We start from the raw sequence: 14466 nt of genomic DNA on the forward strand, positions 1-14466 counted from the left end.
ATAAACATGAATCACGACATTCGCCCAGCAGGGACACTTCAGCTAATCACCTGTATGTTTCAGCCTCACTTTGTGATACAAGACACGTCTGCGGGCTGACACAAGAGCCCACACTTCCTCAACCCCGTCTTTCCATCACCTTTCTGTCCCACTAGCACTTTTTATGCTTAGGGAGGAAACTGAAACTGGAGGAGGTACAACAGCCAGCTGAATGAAGACTTGCGTGTACTGTAGGAACACAGGAAACTCCTGCCCCTGGTCACAGCTCGGATTTCTGGCAGCCGCCGAGGCCTGTTTTCCCCACAGTGGGTCTGTCTTTCAGCAGCTGCCTGGCAGTTAGTGACCCTCTGGCTGCTTTTTGCCGCCTGTGACAATAAGAGCTTTCTGAGACCTTGAACTCTCTATTCAGAGTGTGAGATGAAAGGGTGAGTACTGTTCTGGCACCCACCCTCTCAAAGGTTGCTTGATTTCACTGGATGCTCTCTTAGTTCTGGAAGCTGCTGACTTGACCCCAGTTCAGAAGCAAGAAGGGGGGAGTATAAGCCTTGCCCTCAGCGCATCTGTCTGTGGGTGTGAAGGCTGTTTAAATGCTGTCGTAATGGCTGGGTTCCTCCTGAAATCCAGTCACTGGCTTTGCATTTAGAAGAAACTGCGATGCGAATCACTGACCCCAGTTTTCCATACATAGAAGGTATGCCTTTAAAGCCTTTAATATATACAAGATGGACAAAATATTGATGTTTCTGGGTTAATAGAATGTTGCCCACAGACCCTGTACTCCAGCAACATTTGTCACATAACAAAGTAGTTTACGTCATTCGCATTATGATTTTTGCCATCTGGGTTCATTATATGCCACATACCCTGGTTATTAAAGGAACAACCAGCCAATGTCCACAACCGCTTGTCTTGAGCAGGGTCGCGGCAAGCTGGAGCCAAGCCGGCAACACAGGGTGCAGGGCCGTAGGGGGAGGGGAGACACCCTAGATGGGACGCCAGTCCACCGCAGGGCTCGAACCCCAGACTGGCTATACAGTGGGCACTGGCCAAACCTGCCATGCCACTTCACCCCCCATAGTGAACAGGATTACAGTAAATAAGTAAAACTCGATATTCAAAATATGATAAAAGTGTAATAAAATCTGAGAAGGTGCTGTCGGGAAGTACTCTGCTGCACAGAAAAGGGTTTGTTTCAGACTCATTGTCTGCCTCAGTAAGTATTTTACAGTTCCATTTCCAGCAATCATTTTTGGCATTTTTTCCCCATTCTTGCAAACCAGTAGGTAATTGAAGTGTTTAACTTCATTTCAAGCCTATGCTCCCTTGTTAAAGGGTTTTTGTTCCCTTTTCTAATTATATAGCTAGCAGGGTCATTTACTTGTTTTTCTCTTTTACCTTGTCACAGGGATCAGCTCTACAGCTTTCCCTCCAGCAGCAGCTCCTGCAGGTACAGCAGCAGCACCTCCTCAGTCTACAACGGCAGGGTCTGCTGTCCATCCAAGCTGCTCAGGGTGCATTGGCCCATCCCCTTGCTCACGGTGAGTGACTTTTCAGTGACTAGTAACCTTCAGAATTGACCCCACCTCCCTTACAGGTCCAACATAACCCGTGTTTCACACCATTACATTGTTACCACAACCCCGTTTGACTTCTGATTCAGTACAATCGTCCTCCTCCCTTTGCTGGTTAGGATGATTTTTTTTTTTTTTTTTTTTTTTAAATAAATTTCTTCTTCAGTGACCAAATAATTAATGGTTACTAGTCCCCCATGGCAGAATGCTATTAGAGAGCAAGTATTTCTTTCTGTGGGAGATCTGTATTGAATTATGGAGCTTTGTGTTGCATGAGATGCTGCAAACATTGAGTGATTATTTACAATAGTATGCAATGAGGAATATTCAAGAATCAGGCAACCTTGAAGAAAAAAGCCAGCACACTCAGGCATTAAACAGAATCTAATTAGTATTATAGCTTTGTTTATATGATGTTTGGTTTAATTAAGCAGTGATTACCCATTAATGAATGAAATTATCTATTTTATTGGTTTCAGGTGGGGTTCAGGTTGAGCGGCCGCATTCACGCAAGGAAGCCAAAAGCACAATGGTGAAAGAGGAGAACGGCATCAATATCCACGGCAACGAGGATCTCCCATCCTTTGCTGTCAGCTCTCCGCTGCCTTTCAGCCAGCAAGCCCCCATAAATGGACAGCCAAAGAGAGAGAGGTAGCTTTGCTTCTCACCATAGATATGCAGCAGATGGTATTGCGGTCAAGGAACTGCAGCACTCTACTTGTACCTCAAATTCCAAAAAGAGTACTTCTGCTCCTAATAGAAATGACCTTATATCACATGGATTGTCGGTGTTTCATCTCTGTCTGCAACATTTTTGGTTTCAGTTTACATTTATTTATTTAGCAGATGCTTTTCTCCAAAGTGACTTCCAATGAACTCTATGTAGAGTTATCAGCCCACACACCTTATTCACCAAGGTGACTTACACTGCTAGATACACTACTTTCACTGGGTCACTCATCCATACATGAGTGGAACACACTCTCTCTGTCATTCACACACTATATACTACCTTTTCTTTTTGTCTTTTTGAAGCATCCGGGCGAAATAAATATTTTTAAATTGCTCTCATAATTTTGTAAGTGATCTTTAACAAAAGTAAATGAAAATCTTGAAGTATGTTAAATAAATTTTAAAGAGGCCCATACTTGATTATCATAGCAGAGTACTATAATAACAATTACATGCCTGTATTGTAATTTTCCCAACTGCGCTCTAAATTACATTTGAAAACACCGTAAGAGACAGATGCACTGGTGAAACTGAATAGAAACTGTTTTTAAAACCCTCTCAAGGACACAAGGACTTCTTGTGTATTAACAATAATCCTATGGATGCTTGTGAGTCGCCTGAAGTATGAGTCCATTTCCCGAGGAGTGGATATCTAATCTTTTTCAAGAGCTTGTATGAATGAGCTCTTAATTGATGCTGTGTGAGTGCCATTATAAGAATGCATTTGTCATCCGAATGGCGGATGTGAAGCCCCCCCCGTTCCCTAGTTCAGTATCTCCACACTGTCACTGTATACGCGGTACTTGTCATGCAAAACGGGCCCTGGCACAGCCGTTTCTGCAACCGAAACCATAAGTGCATCCTGTGGCATGGCCGTTGGGGTACTCTTCCTCCTGCAGGATGGGGAGGTGGGGAATTCAATCCTCTTGATGGGCAGAGGAAAGAGGAGAGAGAGCAGGAGATGGCACGTTGTGCTTCTAAAAGAGAACTCGGTCAAAAACTTGTAACTCAATCTGCTGTTTCATTGACGTTCCTGGGTATGCTTCGATTACAGTGTAGCTGGACTATGTTGCATGAAATTTATAACAAACCTATGGAAAATGCGACATTTAAGCCATGTGATGCAGCAGAGAACAGTTGGTGTTTTCACCTAAACTATTATTATTATTATTATTATTACTATTATTATTTCATTTAGTTGACTCTTTTTTTTTTTTTTTTCTCCAAAGCAACTTGCAGTGTTGGGTTTGTATACTAAGCTACTTGAAATGTATTATTCGTTTATACAGTAACTGTACAGGTAACTTTTACTGGAGCAGTCCAGGGTCAGTATCTTGCTCAACGTACTGTAACAGGAGAGGGAAATTGGAACCCAGGTTATTTGATTATTAGGCAAAAGCTCTAGCCACTATGCTACCCACTGCCCCAAACTCGTTACCCTTTAAATATTTAATGGACTTCGCAAATTTCAATTTTCGTGTCCGCCGTAGAAGAAAAACTTATGATGCTATTACTCAACATTGAGGCTTTATAATTGGTAACGTTTTCAGCATGAACAGCTGTTCTTTGATAGATACACGCCTGTGAGAATGTTTTAAGCAGGATGAGAGGCCAATTGAACAAGGTCAAACATCAGCATTAATACAATCAGGCACAATTGTTTCCTCGGATACACAAATGTCATTTCCTGTGAAGTGAGTTCCAAGGAATCTGTAGACCTTTATCTTGTCCATTTGGACTCTGTTTGTGTGAATTATGTTATAATTACATTCAGTAGGTACAGGGATTATTTTAATCAGGTAATAAACAAGAATCCACTGGCACTTAATTTCCCAAAAGGTTTCATTATTGTCAGCATTTCTTTTTCTGAAATGGGTGACTGAGATCTTGTTTGTCAATCCCTGCTGTATGCTCAGAGATTTTTGTTTGTTTTTGTGTGTCTCCTTTTTGCTGGAAATAGAATTCCATTGTGTGCAGTGTTCTCTCCAGAATTAAACACCAGTTTCTCTATTTGCGTACATTTGTCTGGACATCACTGCTTCTATCTCCTGTCCTTCACAATACTTTGTGCATCTATGCTTCTCCCTCCAGTTCCACACCAGATGTCCACCGCCACGGCAACCACCCTCTCTATGGACACGGAGTGTGCAAGTGGCCTGGGTGTGAGGCGGTTTTTGATGACATTCAAGGATTTCTCAAGTGAGTAGAATGGTCAGTCTTATATGTGCAAAACCAATTAGGGAACCATCTAATCTTACATTACCCAATGAACCACCCATAAACTGGGGAAAAACCTCTTTGAATTTTGCATTTTCACCTCTTTTTTTAAAATTCATGGCCCACTCACTCACTTACTCGCTGATTATCCATTGCAACTTATCCACATATACATTCACGCCTATTCTGAATGCACAGGGTGCTCGGCTAGTCACGGTACACCCTGGATGGGATTCCGGTCCATCACAGGGTACTAAGACTGACATGCACTCCTTCACTTGCACATACTATGGGCAGTTTAGAGTCACAAGTTCATTTGAAACACGTGTCTTTGCAAACTCCAGACAAACTGTGCAATATCAAAGCTCCATTCAGTTCTCGGGCTGCAAGGTATCCTCACTACATGCGTCGCTGCCGTGCCCGTTTTCTCTGCCTGAGTCTGGTCTCTTTGCTCAGTTGTTGCTGCCATCCTGTTGGTAAGCAGAGTTGTTGTTGAGGAGAAGGTAAACAGCTTGTTGTTGCTGAAGGTGTTTTCCACATTGCTCTCTGGTGGTCCTGTCTTCTCTCCTGTGTGTGTGTGTGTGTGTGTGTGTGTGTGTGTGTCAGAGCTCTGTTGGCACATCATCTCCCAGAGGGCCCCCACGGCCATCCTACCTCCGCTTTCAAAAACAAACAGTGGGAGAGTGTTTTTGTCCTCCACGCTACATTTGGACTTTGGGTCAAAGTTCACACCCATGTCAGCTGGGGGGGATATGTTTAGCGCTCTGTCCCACCCCGTGGCTAGTGATAAATCTCCACAGCTCCTGTAGGTGATATTATGACTACTGTATGGAAAAACCGCTTGTCATGCTGGTGCTACAGACACCCTATTTCCTTTATTTAAATTCAGTAGATCACCTTCAGATTCATTAGATCTCCTTGGATGTATTTAGGTTCCTAATTTAGTCTTCAAGACGTTCTTGGAACATTGTCTATCATATAGAAAAGCCATAACGCTCATTTTATAGGCTCATTCTGGAGAATATAATCTCTTCAGTCACAGAGCAATCTGATCTCCCATTTTTAGTAACACGGAAAACGTGACTTTATTCAAAAGGACAGTAAAACCACAGTGACAGCAGAGAAACCTGACAGCAAAGGCCACAGGCCGATATGGCGCTGCCCCTTTTCGGAAAGAACAAGTTTCACACGGACTGGATACGTGTTGTAAATGCTACTGCCACCATAATCATGTAAGATACCACTTTGTCATTGCCAGTATTAACTGTGAGGACTTGTTTACAACGGTTGAGGCGATAAAGAACCTGGAGGTTTGTGTGCAGCAAAACGCCATCCATTTGTTCCAAGTGCTCTTTTATCTAGCTTTTTCATTGAAGTATTTTCGAATAGAATAAGAATTAAGGTGAAACCCATCAAAAAGAATGTGCTGTTGCTGTCTGCAGTTTGGTGAGCAGTTGGTGTCTGTAATTTTCTCTCTAAAAGGCCACTGAACCGGTCTGTTTTTACAAGTGCTCTCTATGGCAACCGTTTGTTTATTTTAGGTTTCTGCCAGATCATCTTAGAACAGGTTTTAAAACATGTGGTGTATCTCCTTAAGCAACATCCATCACTCGGAAAGCACACAGACGCAGGCTCACTGTGGCGTTACACACTAGAAAATTTCCACAGAACATTCCGCAAATCAGTGGTGTGCCGGACATGAGCGATGTTGTACAGCAGACATGTGTCCTGACCTATGTAACTGTTTTTCGTTTGCACAAGCTTCAGCTTGCAATTTTCCATGTTGTTGATGTTTTTTTTTTTTTTCTTTTCTTCTTCAAGTGAGGAACTTTCATCTGTAAAAGTGTAGAATGTTTATTCCCCCCAATTATTATCATAAAAAAAATTTACAAAGGAGAGCTCAATGAATAGTGGTAGACTGAAGCTTGTATGTCAGTGGAGAGTAATGTGTATGAGCTTGTGCCCTCCAGACACCTGCACAAGGAGCACACGCTGGACGACCGCAGCGCTGCGCAGTGTCGCGTGCAGATGCAGGTGGTGCAGCAGCTGGAGCTGCAGGTATGAAATCGTCCTCACTTTGCCATTGCACGTTTTGCAAGCATCTCTTCCATCATTGTCAGTTTCTTCGTCTAGAAGGGGAAGCGACGTATTTTGCCATCTACAGTCAGTATTGCTGAGTGCCGTTCTTGATCTGGAATATTTTGTGGCGTACCTCATTTATGCAAGCCACAAAAAAAGTCTTCCAACATTAAAACCCACACACACAGAGTGGCTGAAGCCGCTTGTCCCAGGCGGGGTCGCAGCAAGCCAGAGCCTAACCTGGCAAAGTCTGGAGGGGGGGGGGGAGAGACAGCCAGGATGGGATGCCAGTCCATTACACAGCACCTCAAGCGGGACTCGAACCCCAGACCCACCCGAGAGAAGGACCCAGCCAATCCCACTGCACCATCACGCCCCCCCCAACATTAAAACCATGACAGTATAATTTTCTTACGTTTTATAATAGTGAGGCCTGTGAGTTCACATTGACAATGATTGGGATCTAGTTTATGTGTGTCCGGATTGAGTCACATTATGATAGTAAAAAGTGGGACAAATAGCAATGAAACACAGCTCTGTTGGCTGATGTGTAGTCCTTCACTGCCCCCCAGTGGAGCTGGTTTGCCTGCATAACAGGTCTGTGCCGTTTCATGTTTGTGTGCAGACAAACTTATGAAGGAAACCCCCTGTTTATGTGTGCTTACGAGAGTTGGTACAAGGCATGATGGATTTGTGCAGCACCCTTGCCAGCCACTTACAGTGTGAAAATTGCACAAGACTGTTGAAAGATGTTCAACGCTGGACCATTGAAGCTACTGAGCCTCTCTGGACCTGTGATGCAGAGGCTCTACTCAGACCATAGTACTGGAATAGAGAAGGGACTTTTGCCAGTCCTGTTATGAGTTTTGGTGTACACTTTGATCACACGGTTTGTGGGGTAAGGTGGGGGCTGAGGGAAACCACCGTGTGGTCACGGTCAGCCATGCTGCGGTCTGGTGTCACCGTTAACTGTGCAAAAGATACATAAAGGATGAGCAGATGACACTATATGTGGGTTCAAATGGAAAGCCTGTTGCATAACCCTGCAGTTGTGGCATGCAGAAGAAGAAAAAAAACTTTCTTAAAAGTCATTTAGTTTTAGATGTCAAGGTGTGCATTGCTGATGACCAGTGCGATTCCTGGTTTCTGCTCACAGCTTGCCAAGGACAGAGAGCGTCTGCAGGCCATGATGAATCACTTACATGTGAAATCTACTGAAACCAAAGCTGCCCCACAGCCAGTGAGTCCAGTGAGTGAAATGACTGCCAGAGGCTGTTGACAAAGCTGATGTGCAAATAAATTTTAATTAATTGATATTATGCCATTTCAGGATGTTTCAAGGGTCCTTAGCACTAATGCTGTCTTCCTTTTGTCTTTTGTCTTCTCTCAGCTCAACCTGGTGTCAAACACCATCTTCTCAAAGACGGGCATTCCGGAGGGTTCTCCACCCCTGAGCTTGCCCCAGAAGCCAGCCACATCCATCTCCCAAACCCCATCTGTCATCAGCACCAACAGCCTGTACGCTGTGGGTCCCGTCCGAAAGCGCTACTCAGACAAATACATGCCCATGTCCCCAGGTACAGCCACAGTACTGACCACCATACCTAGCAGCTTGGGGAACTGTGTGCTATTCCAAGTGGTACATTCCACCTGATACAAGTTGTCCTTCCTCAGTTGATCGAGGAAAAAAGGAGTGAATGAAAGAAGTAACACTACGACATAGGTCTCAGCAGAACGTTAAGTGAAGTACTGCAATATAAAGAGACCTGGATTTTTATTAAATATTGCCTCGCTCCACTTAGTTGTCTGTAGACTTCAAAACATGTGAGACATCTATACATTAGCATGTCGGAGAAGTGCACGTCTGAACTTTTTTTTTCTGTGTGTCTCATTGCACTTTAAACATTGTGTCTCCGATGGCCGCTGATAGATATGGTCCAGAACAAAGAGTTCTACAGGAGTACTGAAGTAAGACCCCCGTTCACTTATGCCTCCCTTATAAGGCAGGTGAGAAACTTCACTTTGACTTTCCTTGTTCAGCTGGGATTTAGATATATGCCATTTGCCTTGATTACACACAGTTGGGTTGTGTCTGTAGTGTTCTGCTTTTTATCCTGATTTATCCTCGTCTTTGTCTTGTATTGGGCAACCCCCCCCCCAAAAAAGAATATAATTTGCTGTAGTGGTATGGGCTATGTATATTGTGTGTTTTATGCTCAGAGTACATAAACCTGAGAATGATATCTGTATCTTGTTTGACACACGTGTAAGACAGGTTAATACATTTGTAAATCCAACTGAAGCTGCTTGGGTTTTCATTACTTTCTTGATGGTGAATCTTTAGAGTTGTTTCATACAAGTCAAAAATCATAAATTTTTTCTCTATTTCCAGGCCATTCTGGAATCACCAGAAAAGCAGCTGACACTAAATGAAATCTACAACTGGTTTACAGCAATGTTTGCTTATTTCAGACGCAACACAGCCACATGGAAGGTAATGCAGCAGGCTTAACGGTTTTTTTTTTTTATTGTTATTATATATATCTCTTTAATTTTTAATAAAGGTTCAGTAACGCCACTGAGCGCTACTGGCTAACTGCAACCTCTAGATAATTCATTTTTGTATCTTTCAAATGATCATACAAGCTTTTATTTTTTTTTAATTAATTAAATTATATTCTATAATATATTTTTCAGCAGTTTACATTTAAATGTGATTTTTTTTTTTAGTATATTTTATGTGGCATCAAACTTATTGAAATTAGTTTTTTCTTGTACAAATTCATGTCTTCAAAATCACATTCTTGAATAACTTTTTTGTGCATATGAGAGAAAGGCTTACTGGTGTTAAAATAAAGTGTTAAATGTATATTTTATAATGGGACTCTCTTTCTCCCCCTTGTACTTACTGCAGAACGCAGTCCGCCATAATCTCAGCCTTCACAAGTGTTTTGTGCGGGTAGAGAACGTTAAGGGGGCTGTGTGGACGGTGGATGAGGTAGAGTTCCAAAAGCGAAGGCCGCAAAAGACAAGTGGGTATGTTTGCTTTCAGTTTCTTTGCTGTGGTGCAGAATGCAGCTCGTCTGACAGTGGCACAGCTGGCTGGTGCCTCTGAATGACACCTTGCATTAGCGCCACCTACTGAGTGTGGTCTTTGTGTCATACTTTGCAGTTCTTCAGCTGCTGTTGCTGTAATGCACAGGAGTTGCCTGTGCTTACACGCTTTCCTGTGCATCTCTCCAATAATTTCCTTTATTTCTGTGTTCATGTTCCTCCTTCTGCCTGCCCTGTACTTTGGTCCTCATTGGCTGCTGCTTTTGTGCACCATTTCTTCACTGTTTACATGAACTGAGGGATTGAAGTGTGAATTTCTGTGTATTCGGACCCTTGTTGATAAGAACAGAAAACATGCAAGAGTTAGGGCCTAAAACTGCATGCTGATCAAGTGTTACTGAGTCTGTAACACAAGCTTGTCTATCTGCTTTCCCAGTACAGGTGGTCCCCAATTTACAATCGGGTTACGTTCCGCAAAACTCATTAGAGGTCGAAAATATCGTAAGTTGAAAATGAACTTAATACACCTAATACACACCTCTGCGTGACAGACTGGGAGATGCAGATCGCTACCGCTGCCCAGTATCGCGAGAGAGTATCGCACTGCTTATTGCTTGCATGGGAAAAAAATCAAAATAAAAAATTCAAAGTACGGTTTCGACTGAATGTTTATCTCCAGCTCACCATCGTAAAGTTGAAAACATCGTAAGTCGAACCATCGTAAATCGGGGACCACTTGTATGTGCATATACTCTGGTAGTATAGGATAATATAGGAGAATAGGACAATTTATTTACTTGACAAATATAACTGCATCAACAGACTTTTTTAAAATATCCCCTGGAATCAAATATCTTTTTTTTTTTTTTAAATTTTTTTTTTTTAAATGAATAATGCAACTTACAGTGAGTTCTGTCTAGTTTTTCACATAAACCTTTAGAAGTCTGCCTTAAATGTTCAGCATCTCACACATCAGTGTAAAATGTGATAAATTATTGTTTAAAATTCCTTTAAGCTACTAGAAATCATATGAAATGCATAATTGATCTGATTTCTGTTTGAGATCCACAGAAAACCTCTACTTGCTCAAGTACTTTCACTGGCACTTGTAGAATCAATTTGCTGCTTGTCTGCTTTTTTTTTTTTTTTTTTATAAAGATCCAAATATGTTTTTTCTTGTTAATTTTTTTTTAAATTTAAGAAGTTCTCAGTTTGTACAGCAACCCGAGCAGTCTGATATAACCCAACATTTGACCTTCAGATCTTCATCACTGATGAAGTGCATGCAGACCAGCCTGTCCTACAGTCCAGTTCTAGCTAATTTTGAGGTAAGAGCAAGATTAGACTACAGCTTTTACAGGAATGGAGCACACTGCTGTACCCAGTGCAGGTGTTTGAGTGGTCACATTTTATGGAATTATAACCTTTGAAATATACTATCTGTTGTTGCCTTTTAAAATACAAATCCTGAGCAGTTCTCTACCTGCTTGTTCAGGTGCCGGTGGGGGACAAACACATCCCACTCTACACTACTACTTCTGCAGGGAGCCCCCCCCCAAACTCACAGGCCACTGCACCCTACGAGGAGGCCAACGGTTTCACGGAGGAGAGCACTGACAGTTACGAGAGTCCTGGACCTTCCTCCATGCCAGTCACGTTAGTGCCCCCGATTCTTGTTTGATCCTTGTCGGAGAAGAAACATGGACTAGGGCTTTGCTTTTGCTATATATCTGGGGCACAAAAAGGGAAAAGGAAAATTTCATAAGATTCATAAAAGGATTTAGAGAAGTAAATCAAAGTAGTACTCGCAGACTAGCAATTTTGTGTCTTACAACATCATTAGAACCTAGTCTTGCTTGTTGAGGAGAGAGAATAGGAATATGTTGAATGTTGTGAGCAAAGCCTGGCAGCTCAACTGATCTAACGCCATCATATTGTTTTAATGTTTTCATTGCTCTCATGCCTGTTTTCTTAATAATTATCGAAATCTAAAATGGTTCCCTCACCGGAAGACTCAGTCGCTGCAAATAAACTAAACTATAATGAATAGTTTAAATAAATAAACTATACTAAAATGACTGCAAATACCTTTTTTGTATCATTGCAAAAAATGTTTAGATGAAAATGGGTAGTGCATCTGTATTGCCATTTTTAGTACATTTATTTTGGTTCTGTAGGACTGAGGTAAATGTCAAAGATGAAGAAATGGACACAGAGGACCAGGAAGTAACACCAAGTCACGTGATGGCCGAGGACCAAGACTCAGACGTCAGTCAGGACAGGGAATACGCAGATCGATCGAAGGGCAACGGCGATGCTCATCTTGCGTAGTGAAAATCAGCAACCAGTGAGGAACTGCAACTCCTTTCCATCGCAATCGTCAGTTTTTAATGACAGCGACAGAATGTCTTAAATGACTCAAGTACCACTGAACCCTGAAAAAAATACTCCAAAATCCAGTTGGTAGTGTTTTGTATTTAATTTCTACTTTTCTGCTTTTCACGGTCGAGTTTTTTCTTATATATTGGTAGATGGATCTTTTTTTATTTTATTTAAAAAAAAAAAAAAAATAAAAAAAAAAAAAATAAATAAACTTGGGTCTTTCAGCTGGTGCTGAATTGAAGGGCAGTTGATGGGTGTCACAGGGAGGGGCCTGTTCAGTTAAATGGAGCATGCAAGTCTGAGCAGCCCTCACACACCCCGACCAGTTTGTCTAGAGGTAATATTGACAATATGTTGTGCATCTTGTTCATGGCAACGCTTTGATTGAATTGTAAAGGTATTTGGTCAAGGGCAGAAATGACATTTTGATCTTGCCTGTGGTTCATACAGACTGCACACCTTCAATTTAAGACTTTTTTTTTTTTTTTTTAAAGCTGTTGTAAGAATTCAGGTGAACTGAATTAAACTGATGCAGTAAATATAGAATTTTAAAATGTCATAGTGCAGTAACAGAAATTGAAATTGTTCAGAGCTATAGAAACGATGCACCTCCTGAAAGGAATGGTCTCAGCAACAGACTTAGCCCAATATTAAGGAGAACAAGTGAATGAAACTTAAAATGAAAAATTATATTATCAAAATGCTCAATTTTAAGCAATGGGGTCAAAGTTGTCCGCTTCTGTGAGTGATTATTCGGGGCCTTTTCCAGAGCATCTTTTGTTTGCTCATAGTGACTTGCTCGCAGCAGTTCTCGTTTTTACAAGAAATGCACTGTAATGCACACACCAGAAGCATATTTAGGCTTTCATCATAGCTGTACCTGTACCCCCTGCGTGGTTCAGTCAATAATTACTGTGTGTGTGCAGTATGTGTATATACATATATATATATATTACACACATATACATGCTGTCCAATATTTTGCACAAGTTATTTTGAATTTTATTTGTCAACACTGAATGTGATTGTGGCCCATATTTACCATTATTAGAAAGGTGAATGGTTTAGTTAGGCCAGGTCCCCTTCCAGGGATCAGTGTCACTTGTCAGGTTTATTATGCAAGTTTTGGTACAGACTGTACAGCAAATGGCACTGCCATCCTCAATAGCCTGTTAACACAGTCTGTTAAATGCCCAAAAAGCATTGCAAGGAAACTGGTAGATTCTGGTGAGCTTGTAAAAATGAATGGATGTCCTCCCAAAAAAAAGAAAATCCCAGCCATTTAATCCACCATTGTGCTGAACTAGCTGTCAATGGGGTCTGAAACAAAATTAACTTGGTTTCTTACAAACACGCAGCAGCTTGGGTGTGTGCACAGTTCAGAAAATTGTGTGATGATTGCTAATTATAATCCTGGTGTAGTACAACTGGACAGTGCTGCACATTTTAGGCCGCAGCGCACACACACACACACACACACACACACACACACACACTGAAACCACTTGTCCCCTGCGGGGTTGCAGTGAACCAGAGCCTAACCTGCCAACACAGGGCGCAAGGCGGAGGGGACACACCCAGGACAGGACGCCAGTCCACCGCAAAGCGCCCCAAGCGGGACTTGAACTCCAGACCCACAAGAGAGCAGGACCTAGCCAAACCCGCTGCACCACAACACCCCTTCTGCAGCATACAGTAGAGGTTTATCGCATGTATCTTATTTCTGTATGCAAAGTCTGGTTTTATATTGCACAAATCATTGACACCCTTACATTCATGAATTGGAACTTGGAGAATACATTGCATAAGCTTGGTACTTGCCCTCTTTGCCAAGTAAAGTGTAAAAGGTGGACACTGAACACAGTGTCTTTGGATGGCTTTCAGAGAGACCATTTTTTAAAACTGCAACAGATTTTTCAATTTCTTTCATTTTAGGCTGTTAAGCTTGCAGTATTTATTTAGTGTTTCTGATGTTTCTTTCTCTTGACCAAAGATACAAAGCAAAGAACAGATTCTTTGTACCTGTTCCAAATGTTCAAGCTAAAATCCCATGTAAATAAATGATTTAAAAAAAAAAAAAGTTACATCTTCTGTACAACAAACAGGTGGTGTTCTTACAGTAGCAAGCTTTTAAACCAAAGCTGACATATATACACAGAGGGTGTATATATGTATATATAAATTATATATCTACTGAGAACACCATGGTAAGGAGACTCAGAACTGATGTATATTTTTGTATGCCGGAAGTACATCAGTTTTACACAGATGAATGTGAAGAATCATGTGAATCGACTGGATTGCAATGATTAAATGTTCAATGGCATTTTATTAATGAAGTTGTACCGAAAAGATTTTTTTCATATTATTCTCACCCATTTGTTAGGTAATTCCTGCAATGCTTTGTTTCTTTAGTTCCTGTAAACTTATA

At 41.6% G+C, this 14466-nt stretch overlaps 1 protein-coding gene across 5 annotated transcripts in view; it reads left to right on the plus strand.

Moving 5' to 3' along the window:
• Positions 1-13525, plus strand: part of LOC108940043 (forkhead box protein P1-B-like) — a 50437-nt gene extending 36912 nt beyond the window's left edge. For 4 of the 5 annotated variants that reach the window (XM_018761847.2, XM_018761876.2, XM_018761857.2 and 1 more), the window contains exons 6-17: positions 1406-1538; positions 2051-2222; positions 4395-4502; positions 6491-6578; positions 7756-7848; positions 7990-8176; positions 8530-8606; positions 8992-9093; positions 9514-9635; positions 10915-10981; positions 11149-11309; positions 11831-13525. In XM_018761847.2, the coding sequence (XP_018617363.1) occupies positions 1406-1538; positions 2051-2222; positions 4395-4502; positions 6491-6578; positions 7756-7848; positions 7990-8176; positions 8530-8606; positions 8992-9093; positions 9514-9635; positions 10915-10981; positions 11149-11309; positions 11831-11984 (1464 nt within the window). In that variant the 3' untranslated portion in view covers positions 11985-13525. The remainder of the gene's footprint in view (positions 1-1405; positions 1539-2050; positions 2223-4394; positions 4503-6490; positions 6579-7755; positions 7849-7989; positions 8177-8529; positions 8607-8991; positions 9094-9513; positions 9636-10914; positions 10982-11148; positions 11310-11830) is intronic. The other variant, XM_018761885.2, reaches the window with a different exon arrangement.
• Positions 13526-14466: the final 941 nt, after the last annotated feature.

The sequence above is a fragment of the Scleropages formosus genome, chromosome 2 (assembly GCF_900964775.1).
Source record: "Scleropages formosus chromosome 2, fSclFor1.1, whole genome shotgun sequence".
Lineage (NCBI taxonomy): Eukaryota > Metazoa > Chordata > Actinopteri > Osteoglossiformes > Osteoglossidae > Scleropages > Scleropages formosus.